This window comes from Letharia lupina (genome assembly GCF_014066315.1).
Source record: "Letharia lupina isolate WasteWater1 chromosome Unknown contig_7, whole genome shotgun sequence".
NCBI classification, from domain to species: domain Eukaryota; kingdom Fungi; phylum Ascomycota; class Lecanoromycetes; order Lecanorales; family Parmeliaceae; genus Letharia; species Letharia lupina.
The window spans coordinates 51,437-65,262 of NW_023502976.1; the positions used below are offsets into that span (position 1 = coordinate 51,437).

At 50.1% G+C, this 13,826-nt stretch overlaps 5 protein-coding genes across 5 annotated transcripts; 4 read left to right on the forward strand and 1 right to left on the reverse strand.

The window, feature by feature from the left end:
- Positions 1-706: 706 nt before the first annotated feature.
- Positions 707-1,337, forward strand: HO133_009457 (uncharacterized protein; the record flags this gene model as incomplete). The annotated part of the gene is made up of 2 exons (XM_037300318.1): positions 707-1,217; positions 1,282-1,337. 2 exons carry the CDS (start codon positions 707-709, stop codon positions 1,335-1,337), a joined length of 567 nt encoding a protein of 188 aa, XP_037154166.1.
- Positions 1,338-1,893: 556 nt separating this feature from the next.
- HO133_009458 (uncharacterized protein) lies at positions 1,894-2,254 on the forward strand (the record flags this gene model as incomplete). The annotated part of the gene is made up of 2 exons (XM_037300319.1): positions 1,894-2,178; positions 2,249-2,254. The coding sequence occupies 2 exons, from the start codon at positions 1,894-1,896 to the stop codon at positions 2,252-2,254; spliced, it is 291 nt and encodes a 96-aa protein (XP_037154167.1).
- A 1,333-nt stretch (positions 2,255-3,587) lies between these two features.
- HO133_009459 (uncharacterized protein) lies at positions 3,588-5,808 on the forward strand (the record flags this gene model as incomplete). Its single annotated transcript, XM_037300320.1, has 5 exons — positions 3,588-3,935; positions 3,983-4,048; positions 4,095-4,206; positions 4,744-5,267; positions 5,722-5,808. The coding sequence occupies 5 exons, from the start codon at positions 3,588-3,590 to the stop codon at positions 5,806-5,808; spliced, it is 1,137 nt and encodes a 378-aa protein (XP_037154168.1).
- Positions 5,809-6,758: 950 nt separating this feature from the next.
- HO133_009460 (uncharacterized protein) lies at positions 6,759-7,907 on the forward strand (the record flags this gene model as incomplete). The annotated part of the gene is made up of 2 exons (XM_037300321.1): positions 6,759-6,808; positions 6,935-7,907. 2 exons carry the CDS (start codon positions 6,759-6,761, stop codon positions 7,905-7,907), a joined length of 1,023 nt encoding a protein of 340 aa, XP_037154169.1.
- Positions 7,908-8,970: 1,063 nt separating this feature from the next.
- Positions 8,971-11,968, reverse strand: HO133_009461 (uncharacterized protein; the record flags this gene model as incomplete). The annotated part of the gene is made up of 8 exons (XM_037300322.1): positions 8,971-9,531; positions 9,584-9,923; positions 9,976-10,230; positions 10,265-10,377; positions 10,743-10,999; positions 11,057-11,596; positions 11,635-11,726; positions 11,775-11,968. 8 exons carry the CDS (start codon positions 11,966-11,968, stop codon positions 8,971-8,973), a joined length of 2,352 nt encoding a protein of 783 aa, XP_037154170.1.
- Between the last annotated feature and the right edge of the window lie 1,858 nt (positions 11,969-13,826).

Genomic DNA, 13,826 nt, shown 5'->3' on the forward strand with positions numbered 1-13,826 from the left:
CGCCGAAACCTCACACCACCGGGACCACCCCACCTAAAGGCTAGGGCAAGTCCACGCAAGCTCTATGTAAAAACGACTTCAAGACTTCATCAATTGATGATATCTGCATCAGAGTATGGTAAGAGAGATCCTAACCGCCGTCGAGGCAGACATGTTTCCAATTGCCAGATTCTGCCTGATAAGGATGTACATGAAAAGGACTATGTATGCAGCAGTCAGGGGTGCTTAGGTGGGTCTGCGTGGAGGGCTCCGAGGGTCGTTTCACCTCTCCCTTCAATTTCCTTCGCTTTTCCCTGCAATGTCAAGCGCCCACGCAGCTGCAAGGATTGCACTTATGTAGGTAATTTGGGAATCCTTTGGGAATCTAGATCTGCATGCTCATCATCATGTACAGGTACATGGAAGGTATCAAAAAGGAGATGTCGTGCCTCCCGTGCTCTGCCCGCTTTTCGCACCATTTACTAGACCATCATTCTCATCCCGCTTTCTCATTCTCCATAGTTGAAGAGACACTGCCGTCCCCTTATTCTCATGCTTCTCCACCGTGACGCGCATGAATAGGCTCTTAAGCCATCAACCACTGATCAAACCGCACCCGCCGCCACAAAAGCAGCCGGCCGCTCCTCCTTCAGCAACACAACCACTGTCCATCAGAACCAAACCCCCTATCACCGAGCATCTTCCCGACACCACCAACTCCAGAAGGATGTCACCCACAGACTACAACCCGGCCAAGCCGCTCCCCCTCGCCCAAGCCGCCGGCTTCCACACCTCCCCGCAACAACAACGCACCCACTCCCCACACATCGTCGACCAAGCCGTCTCGCGCAAACCCATCACCGCGAGCAAAAACGGCAGCGCCGACAGCCCGCCGCCCAACGCCTCCGCCAGCGACTTCGCCCGCTACCACTTCGAGCACAGCCCGACGGCCACCCCGACGCGGACGTCGTACGCCGAGGACCTGGCCATGGACCCGTCGGTGCGGCTCGAGGAGTACGACTGGGCGGGCCTGGAGACGCAGTTCGCGAAGCGCATGGAGGCCTTCAAGGTGGTCGAGGAGGGCATCTGGGAGGAGTGGCGCGGGTGGGGGGAGGTGTTCGGGGCGTGGGCGGGCACCATCAGCGTGCACGACGAGGAGCGGGCGGGCAAGCGGCTGCGGACGCGGATCTCGTACACGCAGGGCAGCGAGGAGGGGCTGGAGGCGAAGCGGATGCACTGTGAGATTCTGTGCCTGTGTTTGTGGTTGTGCAGGGTTTGCTGATGATTGTGTGGTCTGGGTAGATATCAAGGTCGTGCAGGCTTTTGAGGGGGCGTTGGCGCTGTTGGGGGACGGGTGAGGAGGGGGAAGCCGGAGTGTTTGGTGATCGGTTTGTCGGTGGCGGAGCTTCATGGATGTGGGTCTCTTTCGTGGAGTTGGATCTGGGTATGAGGGTCTTAGGGTTTGGATGCGGGACGGCGTATCACGATTGCGACGAGCTTGGTTTGGTCTGAGAGATGTGAAGCTACCTCGAAAACGCGTATGTACAGATACCCAAACTCAAATGCACGTCTATCTTCCAAGACCTATTGCTTCTCCCCCTCCTCATCCCGTCCAGCACATCTTCACCCACCAACAACGACAACAACAACAACAGACTCTCAGAACACAGCGTACCACGCATACACCACCGCCAACAGAGGAACCAACACCATCAACGCCCTCCCCACCACCCTCAATATCACCCAATCCCTCGCCCGCCGAAAACTCCTCACATAAGCCTCCGCATCATTCACATGCGGGAACGCCCCCACCGGCCTCTCCACCCCCAAAAACCCACACAGCGGCCCCCACCCCTCCTCCACATCAAACACCAACAGCCGCTCCGCGGGCACCACCCTCCTGACCACCTCGCCATGCTCCGCAAACGTCCTCTCCATATTCGCGTCGCCGAAATCGTCCCTCCCCCACCCCTTGAGCATGGTCTGTTTGTACCGGCACCAGGGTTCGACGAAAACCGGGTCGAAGCGGCGGAGGAGCTGCCAGGAGGGCCAGGCCATGACGGGGAAGATGGTGGCGTTCATGGAGGCGAGCCATTTCTCGACGGGGCGGTGGGTGAGGATGAATTTGGCGTCGGGGTAGGCGCGCACGAGTTCGTCGACCATGCAGGCGGCGGGGAGGTCCATGATGGCCTGGTTTTGGTATGTTATCAGACTCGTTGTTGTCATCATCAACGCATCATGTTTGCCATACGGCGACACGCTTTGTGAGCTGTAATATGCTGGGGGAAGTGGATTGGATAGGACTGCTCACGTCGAAGTTCCCCAATACGACATCGAGCTCGCGCCGGCCCCACGGCGCGCCCGAGCCCATGTACTTGGCGCGCATGGCTTCGGTCCACAGGGTCAGGTTTCGAAAAGGGTCCGCCCACATGTTGGTGCCGTGGCAGGGGTGGTACCCGAGTTGTTGCAGCGCGGTGTACATTGCTGAGGAACCACACGTCTCTGTTAGTGAGCCGTTCGTCGCGGGAGCAGTCTCGAGAGGGGTGGGGCTACATACACATCGTGCCGGTCCGGTTCAGTCCTAGTACTATGACCTTCATGGGCATGGTTCTGACGGAAGGGAGGGTGTCGACGAGGCGGGGTTTGGGTTGGGCCATGCTGGCTTGACGTGAATACCGTGGTCCAGGCAATGGTAGGACTGTTCACTGTTTTGGCAAGTATGAAACAGATAAGAGGTGATGGGAGATGAGTTGCAGTGACGCAGGAAGAATGGTGAAATCACAGCCGTGTTAATGTTTTTAAAAGCTACTGCTGCCACGATAACCGAGACGATAAAAGCAGAGCGGTTTCACTCGGTGCAGACCACGGAACGATAATAGCGGCAAGATAACATGTTAACACTTTTTTGCCTCAACTGACGCTTGTCCTACCGCCTGGGCTCATTCCTGCGCATGCTTTCGCGGCCGCTGGGCTGGAAACTTTGATTTCGCCACTATAGCGAGTGCTCGATGTGTTATGAGAGAAAGAAAAGGACCTACGCGGCCTCCACTACTGTTTTATACGACCATTGACACCCAAAACGTCTGATCATCATACTTCTAGCTCAAATATTCAGTGAACCATTTCAACTTGCTTCGAGAGAGCGCGAAGAAATACTCAAGTAACCCTGCCATTCACCCCTTTCAAGAGGGAACAATCTCTTCTTCTTCCCAAAACCGAGCTCTCGCTCAACTCTGTAGCACTACATTTGGTGATGCCGTATCTTTCTTGGGATAAAGTCCAAGATCGACTAGGGCTTGATCAGGTTTGGTGTCTATTGATCCGTACTAAGCAATCGGATAGGACGACGATGCCAGCGGCTTCACCTACTTGTATGGCTGCTCTCAAGACTCGAGGTGGAAGGTGTGGTAATGCACTGCAGGCGGCCTCAACTGGGAATCATAATCGAGCTGTGCAGCTGCTGCAAGAGCGGGGCTAGAGTCCTCGCTCATGGTGGAGAGTATTGCAACGCATTGTAGCGGCTTAATATGAAGGCCATATTCGACTCGCGCAGCTCCTCCGAGAACGGAGCCGAAATTGAAGCTCAACAGTGAGAGTAAAAAGCTCGAATGCCTGTTGGGATGTTTATGATTTGCTACGGACCGAGGAGCAACGCCACCAGTTCACTGATCACCCAGCATGATCAGAATATCAAGAAGCTTGGCTCAAGCATTTTTTGGATTGGAGAAGGGACTGGATTCGCAAGACAGAACGATAAGAGGATCTGCCGTCAAGATACCTTGGCAAAAGTCATGTGGTCGAACAAGGATATTGTAGGAGTACTGGATCCAGGATCCGAAATGCTACGCGAAGTGCAAAAGGGCTTCCATATCATCCTCCGGCTAAGGAAGGATGAAAGAACCGAGATCTCTATCACGTGCTTCTTTGAAGAAGCTCCCGTGACTGCGATTGGAGAGGTACGATGATTAATGCGTTAATTATATCCTGATCCTAAATAATCTAGGTTGTGCCGCTGCACTCCGCAGAGATCAAGGGCTATAGTTGCGATGGCATTCATGCAAATCATACGGTAACCGTGGAAGCCCCCATCAGTCTTACTATGCTTATTGCTGTAGGACATGACGAAGTTTCCAAACCGAAAAGATCGCGGGTACGACGCGATTCTAGGTGAACTTCTGCGCTGGAAGAAGACAGCCCATAGAGTGACTATGATTGAGCCTCATTCAGGTTAGTCCCGCAATTGGCTCCATTCCGGTTGTTGTGTGGTAGTAGAAGGGACTGGTAGCTTCAGTCACATTTGCTTAAGGTTGCCTCACTTCCAATGCTCTACTCAAGTATGTGACTTAAGTGTTGGAATCTTAAAAATTAACCTTGTGTTTTCCATCATCCACACAGAATCATAGCTGGTCAAAATAACAAGTCAGCCAACTCGAGTGGTCAGTATGTATCTCACGCGCTCGATCCTTCAATTTACGAGAGTAGAAGGAAATTCTGACAGCTCTGTACAATTCCCATAGATCATGAAACTCCCGTTCGATGGAAGGTTCCCCGTGTCAGCCCTCTTTATACCGGACGTAGAGAACTTGGTGACCGACTTACTGCCGTGTTCTTTTTTGATCATTCTGCAATCGCAACCAAGCAAAGGGTGTTTGTCATTGTCGGAATAGGTGGTGCAGGGAAGAGCGAAGTTTGTGCCAATTTTGCAGATGTTCATGAAGATGAGTAGGTACGACCTAACATGTCACTGATCTTCAACTGGCCAAGCAAGGTACTGGGGAATTTTCTGGCTTGATGGGAGGAGTGTCACAACAGCCGAGCAGGGGATCATCGATATCGGGCGCCAGTGCGGTATAGCAGAATCCAATAGCACAAGTGTGAAATCATGGCTAGCCTGCAAGATTCAGCGGTGGCTTCTGATCATCGACAATGCCGACAACACGGACATCGATTACTCGAAATACATGTTATTCAGCAAGAGAGGCGATATTCTACTCACTACACGCAACTCAGAGTGTGCTGCATACGAGACTGTGGGAAGCAAACTATTCGACTGCTGTGAGCCTGAGCTTGCTCGGGAACTTTTATCCAAGGTTACTTACATACCAGAGAGTCGGTGGAAGGAGAAAGAGAAAGCTGCTGTGACCGTCATCCAAAACTCTGGCTCGCATACGCTGGCAATAGTCCAAGCTGGCGCGTTTGTCAGGAAAGATTTATGTTCTCTCGAAGAGCACCCAATCATCTTCCAAAAGCAGAACGAACAGCTTCTAAGGTTTCACTCGGAAGCAAACGTGTCAACATATGGCAATGTGTACGCAACGTTCGAAATCTCTGCAGAGTATCTTCAAAGTTCGAAACTTCCAGAGTGCTTGGATGCTTTAAGCTTGCTTCATACTCTCGCCTTTATGCACAGTAGTGAAGTCACAGAAATACTGTTTCAAAAAGCTTCTAACTATGCTACTGAGCTCCACAATATAAGATCTATAGGTTGCGACAAAAGATTCTTATCCGTGCGCCATATCGTAAGACTGTCGGAGTACATCCAGCGAGGGTGGTCCAGTAACTTTCAAGACCGCTTGCGATGGCGCAAAGCTTGTGCGATCCTGGAATCTTTATCGCTCATCCCCATGCAAAAACATATCTCGGAACGCATGCATTATTCGACTTTCCAATTGTACGCCGAAAGCGCTTCTGCTCCTGAAGTCACCCCTCATGCACGCCATATCCCAGCTAACAGGTTTCAAGACCCTGCAGCTGGAGTACCTCACCTGCAAGGAATTCTGGCTGAAGGAAGACACATCGGAGGACATTAGGGAGAAATTCTCGGATTGAAGACTTGCCTTAGCTTCGATACCCTCGTGTTCCTGATCAGCCGAGCACTAGAACCAACGCTTGGATTCCATCACTACAGGTGAAATACTGAATGAGCCCACATGCTGGGAACAACACGTCACGTTTCATCCGCAAGGCCATCCATTCAAGAAGGCGGAGGGGATGGAGGCTAAGTCAAGTACTTAGGCGGACGAGGTGACATCGGCGCTTTCCACTCTGGGATGGATCCTGCCAATCCTCGACGATCAAGTATGAAGGCAACAGTAAGGGGAACACTGACCGAGCTTCTCAGTAAAATTCCCAGTACGATAGGCTCTCTTGCATTGTGCCAGATGATCGCGCCATGACAATCCAAGTCAGCGACTTTCATGGTTAAAATATGGCGTGTAATGCTAGATGATCGTTTAGCTGTTCTGCGCGTGGCGATGCTCCAATTCATCCACGCTGCGGGAAATAAGCATGGGATATGAGTTACAATCTGGTTTGATATGGACTACCAAGAGTCAAACTTCAGAAGTAGTAATGTCAATCACAGAGCCATTTACTCATCAAATGTTGATCTCGTCCTAGTTTTCCACGCCTAAACACCCAAGTACCCATTCACCACCAGCGAAAGAATATGCCAAGGCGATCCTTTCATTACCGGAAGCCTTGTGTTGTTCCCGCCACATGCTTCTCGTGATTATTAATTATAATAGGTCAACTAAATCTGCGTCGTTGGCTGGTGGATGGATAAGGCATTGGATGACTCACTTGGCATGGCCTAATGCTGCACAAACACGCAGCAACACAGCGCCAACCACCACATCTGCCCACGCGACCGCTAGTTTGTGCAGTCAACACCTCGTTTATTGTCTTAGCATAGCCCATTTAGGAGGCTTCATAGCACCCAAAAATAAACAACAACAACGACACCATAGTAAAACAGCATCTCAAGATCTCCAGTGGAAATGGAATTGAACGTTCAAGGACCAAGACCGGTCAACACGGCGCCTACCACGTCCAGAGCAATCTGGAATGCATTATATAACAAACTCAGAACCAGACTTAGAGGTTCTAGGCAGAGGTACATCTATACCATACCTCGCATATTCTATCAGTCGAACTCTAACCTTTGCCGTAAAAGCACCCTTGACATCGACGGAGAGTCTGCTTCTTCAACCAAGTCTACGAACAGAGAAGCCCACGCGATCAACGGATCGCTCAAACCTCATCCTCCCAAACCATCCCTCAATCCGCAAACACCCGCATCAACCACGCCCACACCTCTCGGCACCCTATCCGTCCTACCTCGTGAGCTACGGGATGAAATCTACAGCCACGTATGCGAGCGAGAATACGATTTCGGCCGCTTTTCGGACAGACTACACAGGAAGTGGCATTCCGACGGAAACACGGACCTGCCAATGCTAACATTGTCAAAAACCATACGTGAAGAACTCCTCGCCGTCCTCCATGCCGAAGCCGTGTTCAGCATCCGCAGCGCGCGCTACTTTCAGAACAAAGCATGGACGCGCAACGACATCCCATTCATCGATCACATCCAGCGAGTGGGACTGTCGACCGCGGTATGCGCATTGAGCGATGAACACTGCAACGAATCCATGCTGGATCCTCGCGAAGCAAACGAACAATTGTCCAAGATGAGAGCAGAGCCCACTTCGTTCTTCGCCGGGACAGAAGTGCCGAGGAAGACCTGCGTTATCGAATTCATACTCTGCACGCCAAAAACGATGCTGATACGTCAATCACCTCTTTTCGATGCCATCAAGCACCTGACAGGCTTCAAGACCGTGACGTTGAAGATTTCGTCAATCAGGGAGCATTGGGGGCCACAAGATGCATTGATCTACATCGGGGAAGATCCCTCATTCATGGATCACGCTGTAGGCTTTGCCGCCATTATCGATGCAATAGGGAGTGCGCTCGAGCCATCACTTGGTCCCAACGTCATCAGCGAAGCAATTGTCCTTCAAGGTATTGGTTGGAAGATTACGTTTCATCCGCGAGATTACCTATCCAAGCAGGAGAAGCCAGAGGCTGGATCTGGCGCTCAATTGGAAGAGGCGGCAGATACTTTGACCGCGCTTGAAAAGTAATTGATGACGATTGACATGGAAGGATAGCAACCAGGATGGACGTGGGCCACTCATCGACAGTGTATATGAATAGAAGATGAAGGCGGCACGGCAAGTAAGGAATGCTTTGAACAGGTACCACCAACTAGATATCAGTATTCACCATACATAAGCCTCAACCCCAACACCCTAGAGCGCCTTGACGAAATCGCAAAACTCGAACAACCACTTGCTTGAAAAGTCTAGGTGCTAGAACGGCGGCTGACTCAACCATCCCAAGCGTAAGACGCGTTCCGTAACAATGCTGTATGCAGGCTTTTGGTTTCCTCTCAAGTTTGATATCAAAGCAAAAACCCTCCATTCACAGGATTCGGATATCCGCTGGTGATATGCATCAAGTCCGACCTTCCTAAGCGTCAATCCCTGAGTAACAACATGACTCAAAAGTATATGACGTAGAGTACCCTCACAGAGTCCTTCAACCGCAGTACAATCCATCAAAAACCAAAAAGAAATTAACAGTGTGTCTTTCACACCCCCTCGCACTCTTCTCAACCCCCTCGGCGGCCTCCCTCACAGTGCTCACACACCTCTCCAACAGCGGCAGCCCCTGCCTTGCCTAACCACAAATATCTCTACTCTATCGACAGCAATCCCAACCCCTTACCCTCCGCTATCTCTACCTCCCACCGACCCTCATGCGCTTGCTTGGAATCTACACTGACTGAAAAGTGGCAGATCCCGAAGTTTGCAGACTTCAAAAGTCAATCGGAAAGTACATGCTGTGCATTGTCATATACCTCTAAGTTAAGACAATATTTTTTGTTCGTTTGCGAGGAGGAATCTGCAGCGCCCCAACGCTAAGTATAGGATGGCAAACGAAAGCATATGGGCAAAAGCGAGATGGAGGGACAGATGCCGGACAGTTCTACACAATCAAGCGTGCGCGACAGCTGCCTTTACCACGCAAACGGAACCACACGCCGCACCAGCTAGCGCACGACACGTTTGCCTCGCCTCATCCAGGAACAGAATCTCTGCCCCTACCACGCGAACGTCGCAACCATGCCCCCGGGCCACCTCCTCAACGCAAACTTCCTCGCCTCGTCGAGCAGCAAGACCCCCAGTATGCAATTGTTTTCTTCAGATTATCGAAGACAACCCTTCCGTACTGAACGGCTTCAACGATAGCAGAGAACGATTCGAGCAAGACCATGTCCGCGGCTTCGATGGCAATGTCCGAACCACTACCGAGGGCGATGCCGATATCTGCGGCCTTGAGTGACGGCGCGTCATTCACGCCATCCCCGGTCATCCCAACTATTTCATCTCTGGCCTGGAATTCGCGTACGATGCGGAGCTTCTGCTCGGGGGTTGTCCTTGCAAAGACGATCTCATCGTATCGGCAGAGCTGATCCCATTGATTTTCGTTTAAGGTGATAATTTCTGGCCCGCTGAGAACGATTGAAGTTTTCGAAGCGTGTTCATGTGTGGTTTCAGGACTCAATTCCCTTTTGGTCGAGCCATACTGAGAGTCTTTCTCACGGGAGAGCGCCTTGAAGTCTTTGACGAGGCTTGGAACACTGCTGACGATGCCACAGTCTCTGGCAATTGCTTGAGCTGTAAGGGCAAAGTCGCCGGTGACCTGTAGCGCCATCAGCACAGAAATCCAGGATCAGTCTAGATTGAAGATTCACCATGGAAATCCGAATCCCCGCTCTTCTCAATGTACGCACAACCTCAGGAATCTCGGCTCGGGGAGGGTCCACAATGCTGACCAGCCCGACGAGGGTCAGACCAGTCGTGGCACTTTTTGTAATTTCGGATTCAAGGTCATTCGACACGACGAGCGACTGAGCCGGAAGGGTTTTTCGTGCGAGCAGGATAACGCGCTTTCCGTGGGCGGGCCAATCGTTCTTGATCTCTTCAATCGTGCTGCGAATGTCACTGTTCAGTACGGTTGTATCGCCGGAATTGCTCGTAAAGTGCGTGCACCGGTCTATCAAGACGTCAGGTGCGCCCTTGATTGTGAGGAGTCTGTACAACAAGATGAGTAACCGCAAGCCAAGAACGGGGAAAATACACTCACAGATCCTCCGAGCTGTAGTGGCATCCTTCACTAAGAGGAAGTGTATACTTCAAGCCCTCCGCATCAGCCAATGAGAAGGTCTTGATCATAAACTTGTTTTTGCTATTGAACGCCAGCTCGAAGTTCTTCTTCCAGAAGCGCTTTAGCTCTGATACAGATCCTAGCCCCTCGGAGAACCTCAAGATGGCCTTGTCAGTGGCGTCCCCATTGATTTTTCCGCTCTTGAAGGGGCAGAGTGCCGGTAGCGGCGTCGAACTCTCCAGAGTTGCACAGTCCAGCGACGGCTCACATTTGGTCGACGGCATTAGTAGAAGTATTGTGGTCATCGCGGATCTCGTCTCGTGCAGATTGTGGGGTCATCTTCTTGGTGCCGATAGAGCATTCGGTAACAAACATTTCGTTCTAGCCGCCCTGTCAGCCTTAACTCTTCACATGGGCTTGAGGTCCTAATCAGATAGTTCATACTTGAGTCAGAGTACCGGTTTTGTCTGAACAAATGACAGACACAGCGCCCAACGTCTCCACCGTTTTGAGTTGCACAAAACCTTATTCTTGCGCATCAAGTTGGCCGTGATTGTCAGACTCGCGGTCAAAGCGATTGGAAGTCCTTCAGGAATGAACGCGATAGCAACACTGACGCAGTCAACGATCAGTGTAGGGACGTTGATCCAAGATGGATGGTCTCTTCGCAGCCAAGAAGCCCTGGAATGAAAGTTAGCGTCGTTTATCTTGAGGGTAGGTGCCGTTACACACCACAGAATGATCACGAGCACGATCATGGAGAGCATAATAGAGACGATGATGATGACGAAGTGCAGGACCTCCTTTTCCAGTGTCGTCATGCCAGTCTTGGGCTCATTCGTTAACATCGCAATGCGTCCAAAGACCGTTTTATCGCCAGTAGCTACAACGACACCCAGTCCACTGCCGGAGACACAATGAGTGCCCTGCATCCCAATGCACTTGGTCTCAAGGTAATTGTCATCGGTCGAATCTACCGTACCAGAAAGTGGTAAAGACTCCCCTACGCACTACGGTCAGTGGAAGTTCGATTTTTCAAGAACATATTGAGATGCTCTACCAGTGAGAATAGAGCGGTCAAACTTCGTATCGGAAGAAATCTCCACGAAGCGTACGTCCGCTGGCAGCTTGTTTCCCGCTTTCATTAGCAAGAGATCCCCCGGGACAATCCCGCTCGCAGAAGTAGTGACTTGGGCGCCATCCCGGAGCAGCAAACAATCCTCTGGCATCATGTTTGTGATCGACGCCATCACTTTGGAGGAAGACCAATCTTGCCATGCATTGAACGCAGCCTGTATGAGAAAGACAGCGAGCAAGACTATTGCTAGAGCGAGGTTCGCCTGTGTGGGAGGGTCTCCAAGTGGCTTCCAACATATGAAGACAAGTATGGAGCCCAACAGGAGGATAGATCCAAACCCTTTGAAGAAATAGCCAAAGATCTGTTTGAAGCGATGGGTGGGAGGAGGAGAGGGTGTATTTCTGCCGTACTCAACCAATCGGAATTTGACCTCCTCTTCGCTAAGACCCTTGATGGCAGAGGTAGACAGTCGGCTGAAAACTTCTTCCGGAGATATGACGTGCCATTCAAGTTTAGATAACTCTGCATGCGCTCTGCCATCAGCCTCAGATTGAACTAACGACTCTGGGATGACATGCCTGTGGTAGCGGAGTCCTTGGCTTTCTTTGCGTCTGCCAGGCCTTTCTCTTTGGATTCGTCGATGTTGAAGGAACTTGTTGGGCGTCAGAACCAGTCTGAGATGTTGGAAGCGAGCGCTTACACTGTTCGATATTGGATGGGAAGCATCGTGCCTGGATCGATAGAACCTCTCCTACTGTTTGCACTGTGTATCGATAGCTGGGAGCTTGTGGTCTGCGTGTGCGCGACCGGATTGCGAAAGTTCTCCAGAGCTTCTTCGTCAACAGTGTGCCAACGGAGTCCAGGCTTTTTGCCGTCATTCCCAGACATTTCCATTCCGAAGTCTAGAGATTAAGAGCAGACAGAGCTTTAGAAAGAGCCGGAAAAGCAAGTAAGGTAAAATGTGTAACAAGAGACGATAAAGAGAGTCCCAAATCTGTATGAAGGAGCAGAGAATTAGGGCCCCTTTTTTATGTGTTATTGAAGCAGAGACATGACCGTTATGCCAATTTCAAGGCTGACGGCAAGATGGGCAGTGAAATCTGTAGTAAAGTCTCGAGTACGGGCATTGGGTGAGGTACAAAGGGGATAAAAGGAGGATAGAGGAGAAAATCGCGTGAGGGATTTTATGCTAGTCTAGTGATCGTGCAATGGTCCTGAGACGCCCATTCCTTGGATTTACAGTCATTGTGTCGAGGCAGCGACTCGAATTTTGCAGTTGAACTCTGGGATGGGTCCAAGCCTCCATCAGGCGGTAATCGCTGCGCCTCCAATGCGAGAGCCAATCAAGGCGCATGTGTCAAGACGAAGATGTTCGGCTTTTGTCTTTGACTCGTGAAATCCAAGATGTGAACTGATCCAAAGATGCGGCTGGCCGGAAACAGCAAAGGTGGTGAAAAAGTAAATCGCGCAATTCTCATATCATTGCAGAGAAAAAATCCCGCATATCTCGCTTATCTTCAGACCCCACTATTTCTGACCACACGGACCATGTTCCCACGTTCCCCATGCACGAGACTGTTGTACGCACTGCCTCAGTCTAGAGCATCAATCTGCACATGAAAAGTGTCACTGAAGTTCCACTATTCCGTCCGCCCTTGACTCGATTTCGGCGTCTCTGTTAGAGACCAAGACTTAGCTATGCTAGCTTGCTGTTGTGGTTGCTATGGTGGCTGTGGTGGCTGTACGATGATGGTACAGAATCGCAGACGTAGAGGAAAGGGAAAGAGCAGTGTGAGACAGAGTACAGCACTGATGTGCTGGCGTTGTATGCAGCGAGAAATAGCTGTGCCGCTGTGCATGCTTATATCTTGCAATCGAGAGGTGGACCAATTGCCACAAACAATGTACTAGTCCTCTTACTCTATGCCGATCACGCTCCGAACAGAAGCGTGCCTGTGCGAGTGTGACCAGCCTTCAGCATAGACTCCATCTGTGACTAGAATCTCGAGGACTTTCAAGAGGGCCCTTACCAGAAGCCGCTAAAGATCGGGGAAAAAAAAGATCCCGAGCTTGGACCACGCGGTTGCTCCAGCTTTTGTCTGGGGACCCTTGTGGACACTTGTGGATCCTTGTAGACCCAGACTCAGCGGCAAGAGCTTGGGAAGCAGCAGAGTGACGTAGTCACGCATCCCACTCCCCAAGTATCACGCATACTCTTGGCAATTTCAATGATTAGTAATGCATAAAGAGCGTTAAGAAGCCTAACTCGTCTTCGTCTTAGACTTCTATCGCTTTCTTTAGCTAATTAATTAGAAGTTACTAAATTAAATTAGAGAAGTTCGCTAATTAAAAATATATCTAATACTTAATAGATTAATAAGATCTAAATTTAGCTATTATTTATTTATTACGAAGCTCTTATTAATTAGTAATCTTTAATATATATATAGCGATTTCTAATAGATTAAATTATAATATAATACTTTTCTTATCGATATAAATCTTAAGAGAATAATATTAGAATTTAATCGAATTTATAATAGTTATCTATAGAAGTAAATAGAAATACTAACGCGTATAATACGTCTAAAGTTACTTAATCTCTAGCTAATCGCGGCGAATATACTTCTTCTTTAACTCTAGAATTATAGTAATAGCTATATAGATCGATTTGAGATAGTCTTACTCTAAGAATTAATAGTAGAAAGTCTTATAGAGATACTTAAAGAACTTCTTACAATCGTCGATATAT